This window comes from Carcharodon carcharias, chromosome 17 (genome assembly GCF_017639515.1).
Source record: "Carcharodon carcharias isolate sCarCar2 chromosome 17, sCarCar2.pri, whole genome shotgun sequence".
NCBI classification, from domain to species: domain Eukaryota; kingdom Metazoa; phylum Chordata; class Chondrichthyes; order Lamniformes; family Lamnidae; genus Carcharodon; species Carcharodon carcharias.
Window position 1 is genome coordinate 36,981,867 of NC_054483.1, and position 18,652 is coordinate 37,000,518.

The following is an 18,652-nucleotide window of genomic DNA, read 5'->3' on the forward strand; positions in this document are numbered from 1 at the left end:
GTGAGGGGAGAGGGAGATGAGGGAGTCGGGGAGGTGAGGGAAGCAGCAGATGAGGGAGGCCGGGAGGTGAGGGAGGTGGGGAGGTGAGGGAGATGGGAAGGTGGGAGGTGAGGGAGGCGGGAGGTTTTGTTGGCGGGAGGTGAGGGAGACGGGGAGGTGAGGGAGGTGGGAAGTGAGGGTGGTTGGAGTTGAGGGAGACGGGAGGTGAGGGAAGTGAGGGAGGCGGGAGGTGAGGGAGCCGGGAGGTGAAGGAGGTGGAAGGTGAGGGTGGCGGGAGGTGAAGGAGGCGGGAGGTGAGGGAGGCGGGAGGTGAGGGAGGCGGCAGGTGAGGGAGGCGGGAGGTGAGGCAGGCGGGGAGGTGAGTGAGGCGGGAGGTGAGGGGGCCGGGAGGTGAGGGAGGCGGGAGGTGAGGGAGACGGGGAGGGGAGGGAGGCGGGGAGGTGAGGGAGACGGGGAGGTGAGGGAGATGGGAGGTGAGGGAGGCGGGAGGTGAGGGAGGCGGGGAGGTGAGGGAGACGGGGAGGTGAGGGAGACGGGGAGGTGAAGGAAGCGGGAGGTGAGGGTGACGGGAGGTGAGGGAGGCGGGGAGTTGAGAGGGGTGGGGAAGTGAGGGAGGCGGGAGGTGAGGGACTCGGGGAGGTGAGGGAGGCGGGAGGTGAGGGAGACGGGGAGGTGAGGGACTCGGGGAGGTGAAGGAGGCGGGGAGGTGAGGGAGATGTGGAGGTGAGGGAGGCAGGAGGTGAGGGAGGCGGGAGGTGAGGGACTCGGGGAGGTGAGGGAGACGGGGAGGTGAGGGAGTCGGGAGGTGAGGGACTCGGGGAGGTGAGGGAGGCGGGTAGGTGAGGGAGTCGGTCAGGTAAGGGAGGCAGGAGGTGAAGGAGACGGGGAGATGAGGGAGACGGGGAGGTGAGGGAGATGGGAGGTGAGGGAGGCGGGAGGTGAGGGAGACGGGGAGGTGAGGGAGACGGGGAGGTGAGGGAGATGGGAGGTGAGGGAGGCGGGAGGTGAGGGAGACGGGGATGTGAGGGAGATGGGAGGTGAGGGAGGCGGGAGGTGAGGGAGACGGGGAGGTGAGGGAGACGGGGAGGTGTGGGAGATGGGAGGTGAGGGAGGCGGGAGGTGAGGGAGAGGGGGAGGTGAGGGAGACGGGGAGGTGAGGGAGGCCGGAGGTGAGGTGGACGCGGAGGTGAGGGAGACGGGAGGTGAGGGAGACGGGAGGTGAGGGAGACGTGGTGAGGGAGACGGGAGATGAGGGCGGCAGGAGGTGAAGGAGACGGGAGGTGAGGGAGACGGGAGGTGAGGGACTCGGGATGGTGAGGGACTCGGGGAGGTGAGGGAGACGGGGAGATGAGACAGGTGGGAGGTGAGGGAAGACGGGGAGGTGAGGAAGTCGGGGAGGTGAGGGAGGCAGGAGGTGAGGGAGACGGGGAGGTGAGGGAGGCGGGAGGTGAGGGAGGTGGGAGGTGAGGGAGACGGGGAGGTGAGGGAGGCGGGAGGTGAGGGAGACGTGGAGGTGAGGGAGGCGGGAGGTGAGGGACTCTGAGAGGTGAGGGAGGCGGGAGGTGAGGGAGGAGGGAGGTGAGATTGGCGGGGAGGTGAGGGAGGCGAGAGGTGAGGGAGACGGGAGGTGAGGGAGGCGGGAGGTGAGGGACTCGGGGAGGTGAGGGAGGCAGGAGGTGAGGGAGGCGGGCGCTGAGGGACTCGGGGAGGTGAGGGAGACGGGGAGGTGAGGGAGGCGGGAGGTGAGGGAGATGGGAGGTGAAGGAGGCGGGGAGGTGAGGGAGGCGGAAGGTGAGGGAGGCGGGAGGTGAGGGAGGCGGGAGGTGAGGGAGACGTGGAGGTGAGGGAGGCGGGAGGTGAGGGAGACGGGGAGGTGAGGGACTCTGAGAGGTGAGGGAGGCGGGAGGTGAGGGAGGAGGGAGGTGAGATTGGCGGGGAGGTGAGGGAGGCGAGAGGTGAGGGAGACGGGAGGTGAGGGAGGCGGGAGGTGAGGGACTCGGGGAGGTGAGGGAGGCAGGAGGTGAGGGAGGCGGGCGCTGAGGGACTCGGGGAGGTGAGGGAGACGGGGAGGTGAGGGAGTCGGGAGGTGAGGGACTCGGGGAGGTGAGGGTGGCGGGGAGGTGAGGGAGGGGGGGAGTTGAGGGAGGCTGGAGGTGAGGGAGACATGGAGGTGAGGGAGACGGGGAGGTGAGGGAGTCGGGAGGTGAGGGACTCGGGGAGGTGAGGGAGGCAGGAGGTGAGGGAGGAGGGAGGTGAGGGACTCGGGGAGGTGAGGGAGACGGGGAGGTGAGGGAGTCGGGAGGTGAGGGAGACGGGGAGGTGAGGGAGGCGGGAGGTGAGGGAGGCGGGAGGTGAGGGAGGTGGGAGGTGAGGGAGACGGGGAGGTGAGGGAGACGTGGAGGTGAGGGAGGCAGGAGGTGAGGGAGACGGGGAGGTGAGGGAGGCGGGAGGTGAGGGAGATGGGAGGTGAAGGAGGCGGGGAGGTGAGGGAGGCGGAAGGTGAGGGAGGCGGGAGGTGAGGGAGGCGGGAGGTGAGGGAGACGTGGAGGTGAGGGAGGCGGGAGGTGAGGGAGACGGGGAGGTGAGGGACTCTGAGAGGTGAGGGAGGCGGGAGGTGAGGGAGGCGGGGAGGTGAGGGAGGCGGGAGGTGAGATTGGCGGGGAGGTGAGGGAGGCGAGAGGTGAGGGAGACGGGAGGTGAGGGAGGCGGGAGGTGAGGGACTCGGGGAGGTGAGGGAGGCAGGAGGTGAGGGAGGCGGGCGCTGAGGGACTCGGGGAGGTGAGGGAGACGGGGAGGTGAGGGAGGCGGGAGGTGAGGGAGATGGGAGGTGAAGGAGGCGGGGAGGTGAGGGAGGCGGAAGGTGAGGGAGGCGGGAGGTGAGGGAGGCGGGAGGTGAGGGAGACGTGGAGGTGAGGGCGGCGGGAGGTGAGGGAGACGGGGAGGTGAGGGACTCTGAGAGGTGAGGGAGGCGGGAGGTGAGGGAGGAGGGAGGTGAGATTGGCGGGGAGGTGAGGGAGGCGAGAGGTGAGGGAGACGGGAGGTGAGGGAGGCGGGAGGTGAGGGACTCGGGGAGGTGAGGGAGGCAGGAGGTGAGGGAGGCGGGCGCTGAGGGACTCGGGGAGGTGAGGGAGACGGGGAGGTGAGGGAGTCGGGAGGTGAGGGACTCGGGGAGGTGAGGGTGGCGGGGAGGTGAGGGAGGGGGGGAGTTGAGGGAGGCTGGAGGTGAGGGAGACATGGAGGTGAGGGAGACGGGGAGGTGAGGGAGTCGGGAGGTGAGGGACTCGGGGAGGTGAGGGAGGCAGGAGGTGAGGGAGGAGGGAGGTGAGGGACTCGGGGAGGTGAGGGAGACGGGGAGGTGAGGGAGTCGGGAGGTGAGGGAGACGGGGAGGTGAGGGAGGCGGGAGGTGAGGGAGGCGGGAGGTGAGGGAGGTGGGAGGTGAGGGAGACGGGGAGGTGAGGGAGACGTGGAGGTGAGGGAGGCAGGAGGTGAGGGAGACGGGGAGGTGAGGGAGGCGGGAGGTGAGGGAGATGGGAGGTGAAGGAGGCGGGGAGGTGAGGGAGGCGGAAGGTGAGGGAGGCGGGAGGTGAGGGAGGCGGGAGGTGAGGGAGACGTGGAGGTGAGGGAGGCGGGAGGTGAGGGAGACGGGGAGGTGAGGGACTCTGAGAGGTGAGGGAGGCGGGAGGTGAGGGAGGCGGGGAGGTGAGGGAGGCGGGAGGTGAGATTGGCGGGGAGGTGAGGGAGGCGAGAGGTGAGGGAGACGGGAGGTGAGGGAGGCGGGAGGTGAGGGACTCGGGGAGGTGAGGGAGGCAGGAGGTGAGGGAGGCGGGCGGTGAGGGACTCGGGGAGGTGAGGGAGACGGGGAGGTGAGGGAGTCGGGAGGTGAGGGACTCGGGGAGGTGAGGGTGGCGGGGAGGTGAGGGAGGCGGGGAGTTGAGGGAGGCTGGAGGTGAGGGAGACATGGAGGTGAGGGAGACGGGGAGGTGAGGGAGTCGGGAGGTGAGGGACTCGGGGAGGTGAGGGAGGCAGGAGGTGAGGGAGGAGGGAGGTGAGGGACTCGGGGAGGTGAGGGAGACGGGGAGGTGAGGGAGTCGGGAGGTGAGGGACTCGGGGAGGTGAGGGTGGCGGGGAGGTGAGGGAGGCGGGGAGTTGAGGGAGGCTGGAGGTGAGGGAGACATGGAGGTGAGGGAGACGGGGAGGTGAGGGAGTCGGGAGGTGAGGGACTCGGGGAGGTGAGGGAGGCGGGAGGTGAGGGAGACGTGGAGGTGAGGGAGGCGGGAGGTGAGGGAGACGGGGAGGTGAGGGACTCTGAGAGGTGAGGGAGGCGGGAGGTGAGGGAGGCGGGAGGTGAGATTGGCGGGGAGGTGAGGGAGGCGAGAGGTGAGGTGACGGGAGGTGAGGGAGGCGGGAGGTGAGGGACTCGGGGAGGTGAGGGAGGCAGGAGGTGAGGGAGGCGGGAGGTGAGGGACTCGGGGAGGTGAGGGAGACGGGGAGGTGAGGGAGGAGGGAGGTGAGGGACTCGGAGAGGTGAGGGTGGCGGGGAGTTGAGGGAGGCGGGGAGGTGAGGGAGGCGGGGAGTTGAGGGAGGCTGGAGGTGAGGGAGACATGGAGGTGAGGGTGACGGGGAGGTGAGGGAGTCGGGAGGTGAGGGACTCTGGGAGGTGAGGGAGGCGGGAGGTGAGGGAGGCGGGGAGGTGAGGTTGGCGGGGAGGTGATGGAGGCGGAAGGTGAGGGAGGCGGGAGGTGATGGAGGCGGGAGGTGAGGGAGATGGGGAGGTGATGGAGGCGGCAGGTGAGGGAGGCGGGGATGTGAGGGAGTCGGGAGGTGAGGGAGTCGGGAGGTGAGGGAGGAGGGAGGTGAGGGAGACGGGAGGTGAGGGAGACGGGGAGGTGATGGAGGCGGCAGGTGAGGGAGGCGGGGATGTGAGGGAGTCGGGAGGTGAGGGAGTCGGGAGGTGAGGGAGGAGGGAGGTGAGGGAGACGGGGAGGTGAGGGTGACGGGAGGTGAAGGAGGCCGGAGGTGAGGGAGACGGGGAGGTGAGGGAGGCGGGGAGGTGAGGGAGGCGGGGAGGTGAGGGAGGTGGGGAGGTGAGGGAGGCGGGGAGGTGAAGGAGGCGGGGACGTGAGGGAGGCGGCAGGTGAGGGAGGCGGGAGGTGAGGGTGACGGGAGGTGAGGGAGGCAGCAGGTGAGGGAGGCGGGGAGGTGAGGGAGGCGGGAGGTGAGGGAGACGGGGAGGTGAGGGAGGCGGGAGGTGAGGGAGACGGGGAGGTGAGGGAGGCGGGAGGTGAGGGAGTCGGGGAGGTGAGGGAGGCAGCAGGTGAGGGAGGCAGCAGGTGAGGGAGTCGGGGAGGTGAGGGAGACGTGGAGGTGAGGGACGCGGGAGGTGAGGGAGACGGGGAGGTGAGGGAGGCGGGAGGTGAGGGAGTCGGGGAGGTGAGGGAGACGGGGAGGTGAGGGAGGCGGGGAGGTGAGGGAGCCGGGAGGTGAGGGAGACGGGGAGGTGAGGGAGTCGGGAGGTGAGGGAGGCGGGAGGTGAGGGACTCGGGGAGGTGAGGGAGACGGGGAGGTGAGGGATGCGGGGAGGTGAGGGAGTCGGGAGGTGAGGGACTCGGGGAGGTGAGGGAGGCGGGGAGGTGAGGGAGGCGGGGAGTTGAGGGAGGCTGGAGGTGAGGGAGACATGGAGGTGAGGGAGACGGGGAGGTGAGGGTGTCGGGAGGTGAGGGACTCTGGGAGGTGAGGGAGGCGGGAGGTGAGGGGGGGCGAAGTGAGGCACACCTTGGCGGGAGTGCAGAATGCCTTATGGCGGAACTTTCCATCCCAGGTGACGGAGCGCTCCCTGCCTCGGACCCTGCTGGGAATGAGCACTGCACCCTGGCCTGATTAACCATGCAGTCCCTCACCTCCCGCCGCCCTCACCTCCTACCCTATGTATTGTGCGGTGGGGAAGGCTGCATGCCATCCGCTTACCATCATAGACAGGTGCCATATTTAAAAGGCAACCGGATATCAACTGACCCAACCTTCAGGGATGAGATGCCCGTAGGGGAGAGGGAGCTCCGGCACCCAAACCTAGTGACTGTCCAGCTGGACAAAGTGGAATCCAAGAGGATGGGCGTGGAGGCTGAGCAGAGCAACCAGCATGGCACAGTCAGTGCCCAGGGCCTCGAGCAGAGGACAGCCCTGCAATGCTAGAAGGGGATAAATGACCTCACCCACTCTGCCAGGGCAAGTGAACCCTCAACTGCTCACACTCATCTCACTGAATGGTTCAGGGGACATGGGCCTCATTGACAAGGGCACATGCAGAAAAGAGCTAAGCAACGTGATAAGGTAATGCCTCATAGCCCCACTGCATCCCATCCAGTCTACAGGTGGACAGGTCACTGTGGGTCCCTGACCCTTCCACACACACAGCTCAGATGCTGTCTGGGAGTGACGACGGTGGGGGGGAACATGGGTGAGGCATTGAGGGCACCAGCAAGCACTGCCAGTGATATGCCTCTGTGAGCCTTATCCTTCTATCTGCATGAGGTAACCGCTGTGGAGGGTGCTGCCCCAGAACACTTGTGGACAATCTGCAGTGCATCAATCAGATGGCACACAATCCAGTGGGTCCTTTGTAAGCTGGAGAATGATGCAGAATGACACCAAGAGTACAAGTTGAACCCCTGTCCCAGCCTGTGGTTGTTTATGGAGGCCTGCCCCATGCTTGATGTGGATTGCTCCCCCTCAAGCCACATAACCAAATGTCTCTCTCTAGTGGACAGAGATGCCTATGGTTCCTTGTGCTCTATGATTAATCACTGTACCTGCCTATGAAATAAATCTTGCAACCTAACAGTTGAAAGTGTGATTTGTAATAGGAATAAATATCACACCAACCAGAGTTGTAGTTTGTAGAATGGATTGTCTGTCCTAGGTTACTGTCAGGCCCCACCATCAGCACTTTCACTTTTACTGTGGCATTAGACAAGGGATGGAGATGTTGAGCAAAGCACTGGCTGTAGCAGTAATGTGCTGTTATTTCTGTGTCATTCCTCAGTTATAGCACAGGTCTGCAAAGTGCAATGGAGGTACTGAAGAATCTGGAACTTGAGGCTTCAGAAGAAGACGGAATCGCTTTCAAACAAATCTGCAAGGTTGTTTCATTTCGTTCAGCCAATCTTTGTGCAGCCACTCTGGCTGTTATTCTACAACATATCAAGGACAATAAGAAAATGAAGCGACTCCGCACAACAGTGGGGATAACTGGGACACTGTACAGAAACAGTGGGCAGTAAGTAACCATCAGGAATTAGATATCCAAAACCTTCATAGTATCACAGACAGGAGAGAGATGACAGGCATGCCTCCTATTCCTTCTTCACCTAACCACTGACTGAAAACTGCATATTTAAAAAAAGTATTTGAACTTCTGAGTATATTATTTATCTGGACCAGGCAAGTAAAAAGTTTTTATAGGATGTAGGCCATTCAGCCTATCAAGCCTGTTCAATTTGATCGTGGCTGATCATTTACCTCAACACCATTTTCCCTTGATGTCATTAGTCTCCAGAAATCTATTGATTTCTGCCTTGAATATGTTCAGTAATTGAGTTTCCACAGCCCGCTTGGGTAGAGAATTCCGAAGATTCACCACCCTCTGAGTGAAGAAATTCCTCCTTAAATGCCCTGCCCCTTATTCTGAAACTGTGACCCTGGTTCTAGACTCACCAGCCAGGGGAAACATCTTATCTACGTCCACCCTGTAAGAATTTTGTAAGTTTCAATGTAAGTTTCAACCCTCATTCTTCGAAATTCGAGGGAATACAGACCCAGTCACCCCAATCTCTCCTCCTAGGACAATTTCATCATCCCGGGGATAAACCTGGTGACTCTCCGTTGCACTTTTTTCATGGCAAGTGTATCCTTCCTTAGATAAGGGACTAAAACCGTGCACAATAATCCAGGTGCGGTCTCACCAAGGCTCTATATAACTGCAGGAGCCTTTCTAGAATCTATAGAATTTTGAAAGATAACCACCAATACATCCTCTAAATCTATAGCCACCTCCTTCAACACTCTGGGATGTAGCTCATCTGGTCCTGGGGATTTATCAACCCAATCCAGTTAAATTTTCTAGTACTACGTCTTTACTAATGCTAATTTCTTCCAGTTCCACAGTGTCACAAATCCCTTGGTTGCCTAGTATTTCTGGGAGATTTTCTGTATCCTCTTCTGTGAAGACAGGCGCAAAGTAATTGTTTAGTTCCTCTGCCATTTCCTTGTTTTCCATTATAAATTCCCCTGTCTCCACCTGTAATGGGCCCACATTTGTCCTTGCTAATCTTATCGTTTTCACATACCTAAAGAGGCTTTTACAGTCTGCTTTTATGTTCCTCACTAGTTTGCATTCATTTCCTCTTTTCCCTTGATTAATCACTTTCTTGGACTTCCTTTGCTGGGTTCCAAATTGCTTCCAAACCTCAGGTTTACCATGTTTTCTGGCATCGTTATAAATCATTTCCTTTAATGTAATGCAATCTTTAACTTCTTTAATTTACTGCGGTTGATTTACTTTTCATTCCCTTTGGGTGGTTATGCATTGGAGCAATTGCAGACTGTGTAGTATTTTTTAAGTACTAGCCACTGTCCATCGTCAAATCATTGAGTATTTTCCCAATCTACCAGAGCAAACACAGCCAAAATAAGCTTTCAAAGAAAGAAACATGTTTAATGTTCAACAGCCAAATATAAATGACAGCCCTGCTCACACTCAGACAAATGCACCCCCGCTCACACCCTCACAGATACACCCCCACTCACACAGATACACCCCATTTAAACTCACACAGATACACCCCCGCTCACACTCACACAGATACACACCTGCTCAAGCTCACACAGATACACCCCTGCTCACACTCACACAGATACACCCCGCCCAAAGTCACACAGATACGCCCCCACACATTCAAACAGATACAACCCCGCTGAAACCCTCACAGATACACCCCCGCTCACACTCTCACAGATACACCCCCGCTCACACTCTCACAGATACACCCCCCCCTCACACTCACACAGATACACACCTGCTCAAACCCTCACAGATACACCCCCGCTCACACTCACACAGATACACCCCTGCTCACACTCACACAGATACACACCTGCTCAAACTCACACAGATACACCCCTGCTCACACTCACACAGATACACCCCCGCCCAAAATTACACAGATATGCCCCCACTCACATTCAAACAGATACAACCCCACTGAAATCCACACAGATACACACCCGCTCAAACTCACACAGATACACCCCCACTCACACTCATATAGATATGCCCCCGCTCACACTCTCACAGATAAGCCCGGCTCATACTCTCAACAGAGCCACCCCTGCTCTCACTCGCACAGATGCACCCCTGCTCACACTCACACAGATACGCCCCCACTCACACTCACATAGATACGCCACTGCTCATGCTCTTACAGATTCATCCCCACTCACACAGATACACCCCCACTCACACTTACATAGATACATCCCCACTCACACACTCACAGATACACACCCACTCACACTCTCAAAGATAGACTCCAACTCTCACAAATACACCCCCGCTCACACTCTCACAGATACACCCCTGCTTACACGCTCACACATACGCCCCTGCTCACACTCTGACAGATACACCCCTGCTCACACTCAAACAGATACGGCCCCGCTCACACTCACATAGATATGCCTCTGCTCACACTCTCACACATACATACCCGCTCACGCTCTCACAGATACACCCCCGTTCACACACTCACAGATACACCCCCGCTCACACAGATACACCCCCACTCACACAGATACACCCCATTTAAACTCACACAGATATACCCCCACTCACACTCACACAGATACACACCTGCTCAAGCTCACACAGATACACCCCTGCTCACACTCACACAGATACACCCCGCCCAAAGTCACACAGATACGCCCCCACTCACATTCAAACAGATACAACCCCGCTGAAACCCTCACAGATACACCCCCGCTCACACTCTCACAGATACACCCCCGCTCACACTCTCACAGATACATACCTGCTCAAACTCACACAGATACACCCCTGCTCACACTCACACAGATACACCCCCGCCCAAAATTACACAGATATGCCCCCACTCACATTCAAACAGATACAACCCCACTGAAATCCACACAGATACACACCCGCTCACACTCTCACAGATACAGTCCCACTCACACAGATACACCCCAGCTCACACTCACATAGATATACCCCCGCTCAAACTCACACAGATACACCCCCACTCACACTCATATAGATATGCCCCCGCTCACACTCTCACAGATAAGCCTGGCTCAAACTCTCAACAGAGCCACCCCTGCTCTCACTCGCACAGATGCACCCCTGCTCACACTCACACAGATACGCCCCCACTCACACTCACATAGATACGCCACTGCTCATGCTCTTACAGGTTCATCCCCACTCACACAGATACACCCCCACTCACACTTACATAGATACATCCCCACTCACACACTCACAGATACACACCCACTCACACTCTCAAAGATAGACTCCAACTCTCACAAATACACCCCCGCTCACACTCTCACAGATACACCCCTGCTTACACGCTCACACATACGCCCCTGCTCACACTCTGACAGATACACCCCGCACACACTCACATAGATACACCCCTGCTCACACACACACAGATACACCCCTGCTCACACTCAAACAGATACGGCCCCGCTCACACTCACATAGATATGCCTCTGCTCACACTCTCACACATACATACCCGCTCACGCTCTCACAGATACACCCCCGCTCACACACACACACAGATACTCCGCCACTCATGCTCTCACAGACACGACCCCGCTCACATCACATAGATACGCCCCCACTCACGCTCTCACAGATACACCCCCACTCACACTCACATGGATACAACCCTGCTCATGCTCTCACAGATAAACCCCTGCTCACACTCACACAGATACACCCCCGCTCACACTCACACAGATACACCCCCACTCACGCACTCACAGATACGGCCCCGCTCACACTCTCACAGAGCCACCCCTGCTCACACACTCATAGATACACCCCCACTCACACTCTCACATATACACCCCTGCTCACACTCTCACATATACACTGCCGCTCACACTTACAGATATGCCCCCGCTCACACTCACACAGATACACCCCTGCTCACACTCACACAAATACGCCCCTGCTCACACTCACATAGATATGCTGCTGTTCACACTCTCACAGATACACCCCCACTCACACTCACAAAGATACACAGCTGCTCACCCTCACATGGATACACCACTGCTCACACACACACACATATACTCCAAAACAAAAACAGAATTACCTGGAAAAACTCAGCAGGTCTGGCAGCATCGGCGGAGAAGAAAAGAGTTGACGTTTCGAGTCCTCATGACCCTTCGACAGAACTCGATCCGCCGCTCACACTCTCACAGAGCCACCCCTGCTCACACTTTCACATATACACACCCGCTCACACTCGCACAGTCACACCCCCGCTCACAACCTCACAGATATGCCCCCGCTCACACTCTCACAGAGCCACCCCTGCTCACACTCTCACATATACACACCCGCTCACACTCGCACAGTCACACCCCCGCTCACAACCTCACAGATACACCCCTGCTCACACTCACATAGATACGCCCCCACTCACGCTGTCACAGATACACCCCCACTCACACTCACAAAGATACACACCTGCTTATACCCACATGGATACACCCCCTCTCACACTCTCACGGATACACCACCGCTCACACATACATTTACTCCACCGCTCATGCTCTCACAGACACGCCCCCACTCACACTCACATAGATACGCCCCCACTCACGCTCTCACAGATATACCCCACTCACAATCACAAAGATACACACCTGCTTATACCCACATGGATACACCCCCTCTCACGCTCTCACAGATACACCCGTGCTCACACTCTCACAGATATGCCCCTGCCAGCACTCACGCATATGTGCACCCGCTCACACTCACATAGATACGCCCCTGCTCACACTCAGACAGATATGCCCCCGCTCACACTCTCACAAATTCACCCCGCTCACACTCACAAAGATGCACGCCTGCTCAAACTCCCATAGATACACCCCTGCTTACACTCTCATAGATATACCCCCACTCACACTCTCACATATACACCTCTGCTCACACTCTCACAGATACACCCATGCTCACACTCTCACAGATATTGCCCTGCCACCACTCACACAAATACGCACCCGCTCACACTCTCACAGTTAAGCCCCCACTGACACTCTTCAGATACTCATCCGCTCACACTCACAAGGATACGCCCTCACTCACCCTCTCACAGATATACCCCAGCTCATGCTCACACACATACATCCCCGCTCATGCACTCACAGATACGCACCGGCTCACACTCACACAGATACGCCCCTGCTCACACTCTCACAGATACACCCCCGCTCACACTCTCACAGATACATCCCCGCACACACGCACATAGATACACCCCAGCTCATGCTCTCGCAGATATAACCTCATTCACACAGATATACCCCCACTCACACAGATATGCTCCCGCTCACAGTCTCACAGATACTTCCCCGCTCATACACAAATTCACCCCCGTTCACACTTTCACAGACACACCCACGCTCCCATTCATGTAGATACGTCCCCGCTCCCACTCTTACAAATACACCCGCACACACACTCTCACAGATACAACCCCGCACACACTCTCACAGATACAACCCCGCACACACTCTCACAGATACAACCCCGCACACACTCTCACAGATATGCTCCCATTTATACTCACACAGATACACCCCCGCTCACACACAGATACGCCCCTGCTCATGCTCTCACAGGTACACCCACTTTCACACAGATACGCCCTCGCACACACTTACATAGATATGCCCCTCTCTCACTCATGTAGGTACGCCCCCCCGCACACACTCACATAGATATGCCCCTGCTCATGCTCTCACAGATACACCCACATTCACACAGATATGCCCCCGCTCACACTCACACAGTTATGCCCCCTCTCACACTCACATAGATACGCTACCGCTCATGCTCTTACAGATACGCCCCTGCTCACACTCACACAGATGCATGCCCGCTCACACTCACATAGATATACCCCTGATCACGCTCACATAGATACGACCCCGCTCATACTCACATAGATATGCCACTGCTCACTCTCTCACAGATAACCCCCTGCTCACACTCACACAGATACTTTCCTGCTCACACTCACACAGATACGCCCCTGCTCACAATCACATAGAGACGCCCCCGCTCACACTCACACAGATATGTACCAGTTCACACTCACGCAGATATGCCCCCTCTCACACTCACACAGATACGCCCCCGCTCATGCTCTCACAGATACACCCCCACTCATACTCACATAGATATGCCACCGCTCATGGTCTCACAGATACGCCCCCATTAACACGCTCACAGATACACGCCCGCACACACTCACAAGATACACCCCCCCTCACACTCACATAGATACGCCCTGCTCACACTCACATAGATTTGACCAGCTCACACTCACACAGATACGCCCCTGCTCACACTCACAGAGATATGCCCCTGCTCACACTCACAGAGATATGCCCCTGCTCACACTCATAAAGAAAAGCCCCCGCTTACACTCACATAGATACGACCCGCTCACACTCACACAGATACGCCCCCTCTCACTCACACAGATACGCCGCTGCTCACACTCACACAAATACGCCCCTGCTCATGCTCTCACAGATACACCTCCACTCATGCTCACATAGATACGCCACCGCTCATGCTCTCACAGATACGCCCCCACTAACACGCTCACAGATACACGCCGGCACGCACTCACAAGATACGCCCCCACTCACACTCACATAGATATGACTGGCTCACACTCACACAGATACGCCCCTGCTCACACTCACAGAGATACGCCCCTTCTCGCACTCATATAGATACGCCCCTGCTCACACTCATAAAGATAAGCCTCCGCTCACACTCACACAGATACGACCCCGCTCACACTCACACAGATATGCCCCTGCTCACACACATATAGATACGCCCCTGCTCACACTCATATAGATACGCCGCTGCTCACACTCATAAAGATAAGCCCCCGCTCACACTCACATAGATATGCCCCCGCTTACACTCACATAGATACGACCAGCTCACACTCATATAGATACACCCCAGCTCACACTCATATAGATACGCCGCTGCTCACACTCATAAAGATAAGCCCCCGCTCACACTCACATAGATACGCCCCCGCTTACACTCACATAGATACGCCCCCGCGTACACTCACATAGATACGACTGGCTCACACTCACACAGGTACGACCCCGCTCACACTCACATAGATACGCCCCTGCTCACACTCATATAGATACACCCCTGCTCACACTCATATAGATATGCCCCAGCTCATGGTCTCACAGATAAACCCCCATTCACACAGATACACCCCTGCTCACATTCACATAGATAAGCTCCCGTTCACACTCTCACAGATACTTCCCCGCTCACACAAATTAACCCCCATTCACACTCTCACAGATACACGCACACTCACACTCACATAGATACTTCCCGGCTCACACTTTCACAGGTACACCGCTGGTCACGCTCTCACAGATATGCCCCTGGTTACACTCACACAGATACGCTGCCGCACACTCACATAGATACGCCCCTGCTCACACCCACACAGATACATCCCTGCTCACACTCACAAAGATACACCCCTGTTCATGCTCTCACAGATACACCCCCATTCACACAGATAAGCCCCCGCTCACACTCACATAGATAAGCTCCCACTCAGACTCCCACAGATACTTCACCGCTTATACTCACACAAATTCACCCCCGTTCACACTCTCACAGATACACCCCCGCACACAAGCACACATAAACGCCCCCGCTCACAGTCATATAGATCCGCCCCCGCTCACACTCTCACAGATACACACCCACTCACGCACTCATAAATTTGCCCCCGCACACACTCACATAGATACGCCTCTGCTCATGCTCTCACAGATACACCCACATTCACACAGATATGCCCCCACTCACACACAGACAGGTATGCCCCCGCACACACTCACATAGATGCTCCCCAGCTCACACTCTCACAGATATACTCCCATTCACACAGATACAGCCCCACTCACACTCACATAGATATGCTCCCTCTCACACTCTCACAGACACTTCCCTGTTCACACTCACACAAATTCACCCCCGTTCACACTCTCACAGATACACCCCTGCACACAAGCACACACATACGCCCCCACTCAGTCAGACAGATCCGACCCGCTCACATTCTCACAGATACACACTCACTCACGCACTCACAAATACGCCCCTGCACACACTCACATAGATACGCCCCTGCTCATGCTCTCAGATACATCCACATTCACACAGATACACCTCTGCACATGCTCATGTAGATACGCCCCCTCTCACACTCACACAGATACACCCCCGCACACACTCGTATAGATACGCCCTAGCTCATGCTCTCGCAGACACACCCCCATTCACACAGATACACTGCCGCTCACACTCACATAGATATGCTCCCGCTCACACGCACACACATACGCTCACAATCTCACAGATATGCCCCCACTCACACTCACACAGATACAGCCCTGCTCACACTCACGTAGATACACCACTGCTCACACTCACACAGATACACCGCCACTCACGGTCTCACAGATACACCCCTGCTCACGCGCTCACTGATATGCCAATGCTCACACTCACACAGATACGCTCCCGCACACATTCACATAGATAAGCCCCCGCTCACACTCACACAGATACAACCCCGCACACCATCACACAAATAAATCCCCGTTCACACTCTCAGAGACACACCACCATGCACACAGATACACCCCCGCTCACACTCGCACAGATACACCCCCGCTCACATGCGCACTGATGATCCCCGCTCACACTCTCACAGATACACCGCCACTCTCACTCTCACAGATATGCCCCCGCTCACACTCTCACAGATACACCCTCACTCACACTCTCACAGATACACTGCCACTCTCACTCTCACAGATACGCCACTGCTCACACGCTCACAGATACACCCACACTCACATTCACATAGATACGCTCCTGCTCACGCTCCCACACATACACCCCCACTCAGCCTCACAGATATGCCCCCACTCACACTCACACAGATACATCGCTGCTCACACTCACGTAGATACACCACTGCTCACACTCACACAGATACACCGCCACTCACGGTCTCACAGATACACCCCTGCTCACGCGCTCACTGATATGCCAATGCTCACACTCACACAGATATGCCCCCGCACACACTCACATAGATATGCCCCTGCTCATGCTCTCACAGATACACTCACATTCACACAGATGCACCCCTGATCACACTCACATAGATATGCCCCTGCACACACTCACATAGATACACCCACATTTATACAGATACACCCCCGCACACACTCACATAAATACGCCTCTGCTCATGCTCTCACAGATACACCCACACTCACACAGATACGCCCCTGCACACACTCACCTAGATACACCCCCATTCACACAGATACACCCCCGCGCACATTCACATTGATACGCCCCCGCTCACACTCACACAGATATGCACCTGCTCACACTCTCACAGATACACCCTCATTCACACAGATACACCCCCATGCACGCTCACATAGATATGTCCCTGCTCATGCTCTCACAGATACACCCACATTCACACAGATACACTGCCGCTCACACTCACATAGATATGCTCCCGCTCACACTCACAGTTGCTTCCCCGCTCATACACAAATTCACCCCAGTACATAATTTCACAGATACAGCCCCGCACACAAGCACACACATATGCCCCCGCTCACACTCTCATAGATACGCCCCCACTCACACTCACACAGATAGACCCCCACACACACTCACATAGATACGCCCCTGCTCGTGCTCTCACAGATACATCCCCATTCACACAGAAACACCCCCGCTCATACATAGATACGCCCCCACTAACGCTCTCACTGTTACGACTCCTCGCACATTCACATTGATACTCCCCCGCTCACACTCACATAGATTCGCCCATGCTAATGCTCTCACATATACACCCATATTCACACAGATACACCCCCACTCACATGCACACCCCCCCGCTCACACTCACATAGATATGCCCCTGCTCACACTCACACAGATACGCCCCCGCACACACTCACATAGATACACCCCTTCTCAGGCTCTCACAGATACAGCCGCATTCACACAGATACACCCCCACTCACACTCACAAAGATATGCCCCTGTTCATGCTCTCACAGATAGACACAAACTCACACAGATACGCCCCCGCTCACACTCACATTGATATACCTCTGCTCATGCTCTCACAGATACACCCCCATTCACACAGATACACCCCCGCTCATACATAGATATGCCCCCACTAACGCTCTCACAGTTACGACCCCCCGCACATTCACATTGATACGCCCCCGCTCACACTCACATAGATTCGTCCCTGCTCATGCTCTCACAGATACACCCATATTCACACAGATACACCCCCACTCACATGCACACCCCCCCGCTCACACTCAAATAGATATGCCCCTGCTCACGCTCCCACAGATATGCTCCCGCTCACACTCACATAGATACACCTCTGCTCATGCTCTCATAGATACACTCACATTAACACAGATACACCCCCGCTCACACTCACATAGATATGCCCCCTCTCACGCTCTCACAGTTACGACCCCGCGCACATTCACATTGATATGCCCCCGCTCACACTCACATTGATACACCCCTGCTCACACTCACATAGACAGGCCCCCGCTCACACTCACACAGATACGCGCTTGTTCATGCTCTCACAGATACACCCCCATTCACACAGATACACCCCCACTCACGCGCACACACCCCCGCTCACACTCGCATAGATATGCCCCCACTCACACTCACATAGATATGCCCCTGCTCACACTCACACTGATACACTGCCACTCACGCTCTCACAGATACACCCCCGCGCAGGCGCTCACTGATTCGCCCCTGCTCACACTTACACAGATACGCCCCTGCACACACTCACATAGATACACTCCTGCTCAGGCTCTTACAGATACAGCCCCATTCACATAGATACACCCCCGCTCACACTCACATAGATATGCCCCTGTTCATGCTCTCACAGATACACCCACATTCACACAGATACGCCCCTGCTCACTCTCACACAGATACGCCCCCGCACACACTCACATAGATACGCCCCTGCTCATGCTCTCACAGATACACTCCCATTCACATAGATACACCCCCTCTCACGCTCACAGTTACGCCCCCGTGCACATTCACTTTGATATGCCCTCGCTCACACTCACATTGATACACCCCTGCTCACACTCACATAGACAGGCCCCCGCTCACATTAACACAGATACGCCCCCGCTCACAC

The 18,652-nt window shown here is 56.9% G+C and overlaps 1 protein-coding gene across 1 annotated transcript in view; it reads left to right on the forward strand.

Moving 5' to 3' along the window:
• The window catches only part of LOC121289822 (hexokinase-1-like), a 520,526-nt gene that overhangs the window by 48,483 nt on the left and 453,391 nt on the right, over positions 1-18,652 (forward strand). The window contains exon 8 of the mRNA XM_041209697.1: positions 7,042-7,275. Coding sequence (XP_041065631.1) covers positions 7,042-7,275 — 234 coding nt within the window. The remainder of the gene's footprint in view (positions 1-7,041; positions 7,276-18,652) is intronic.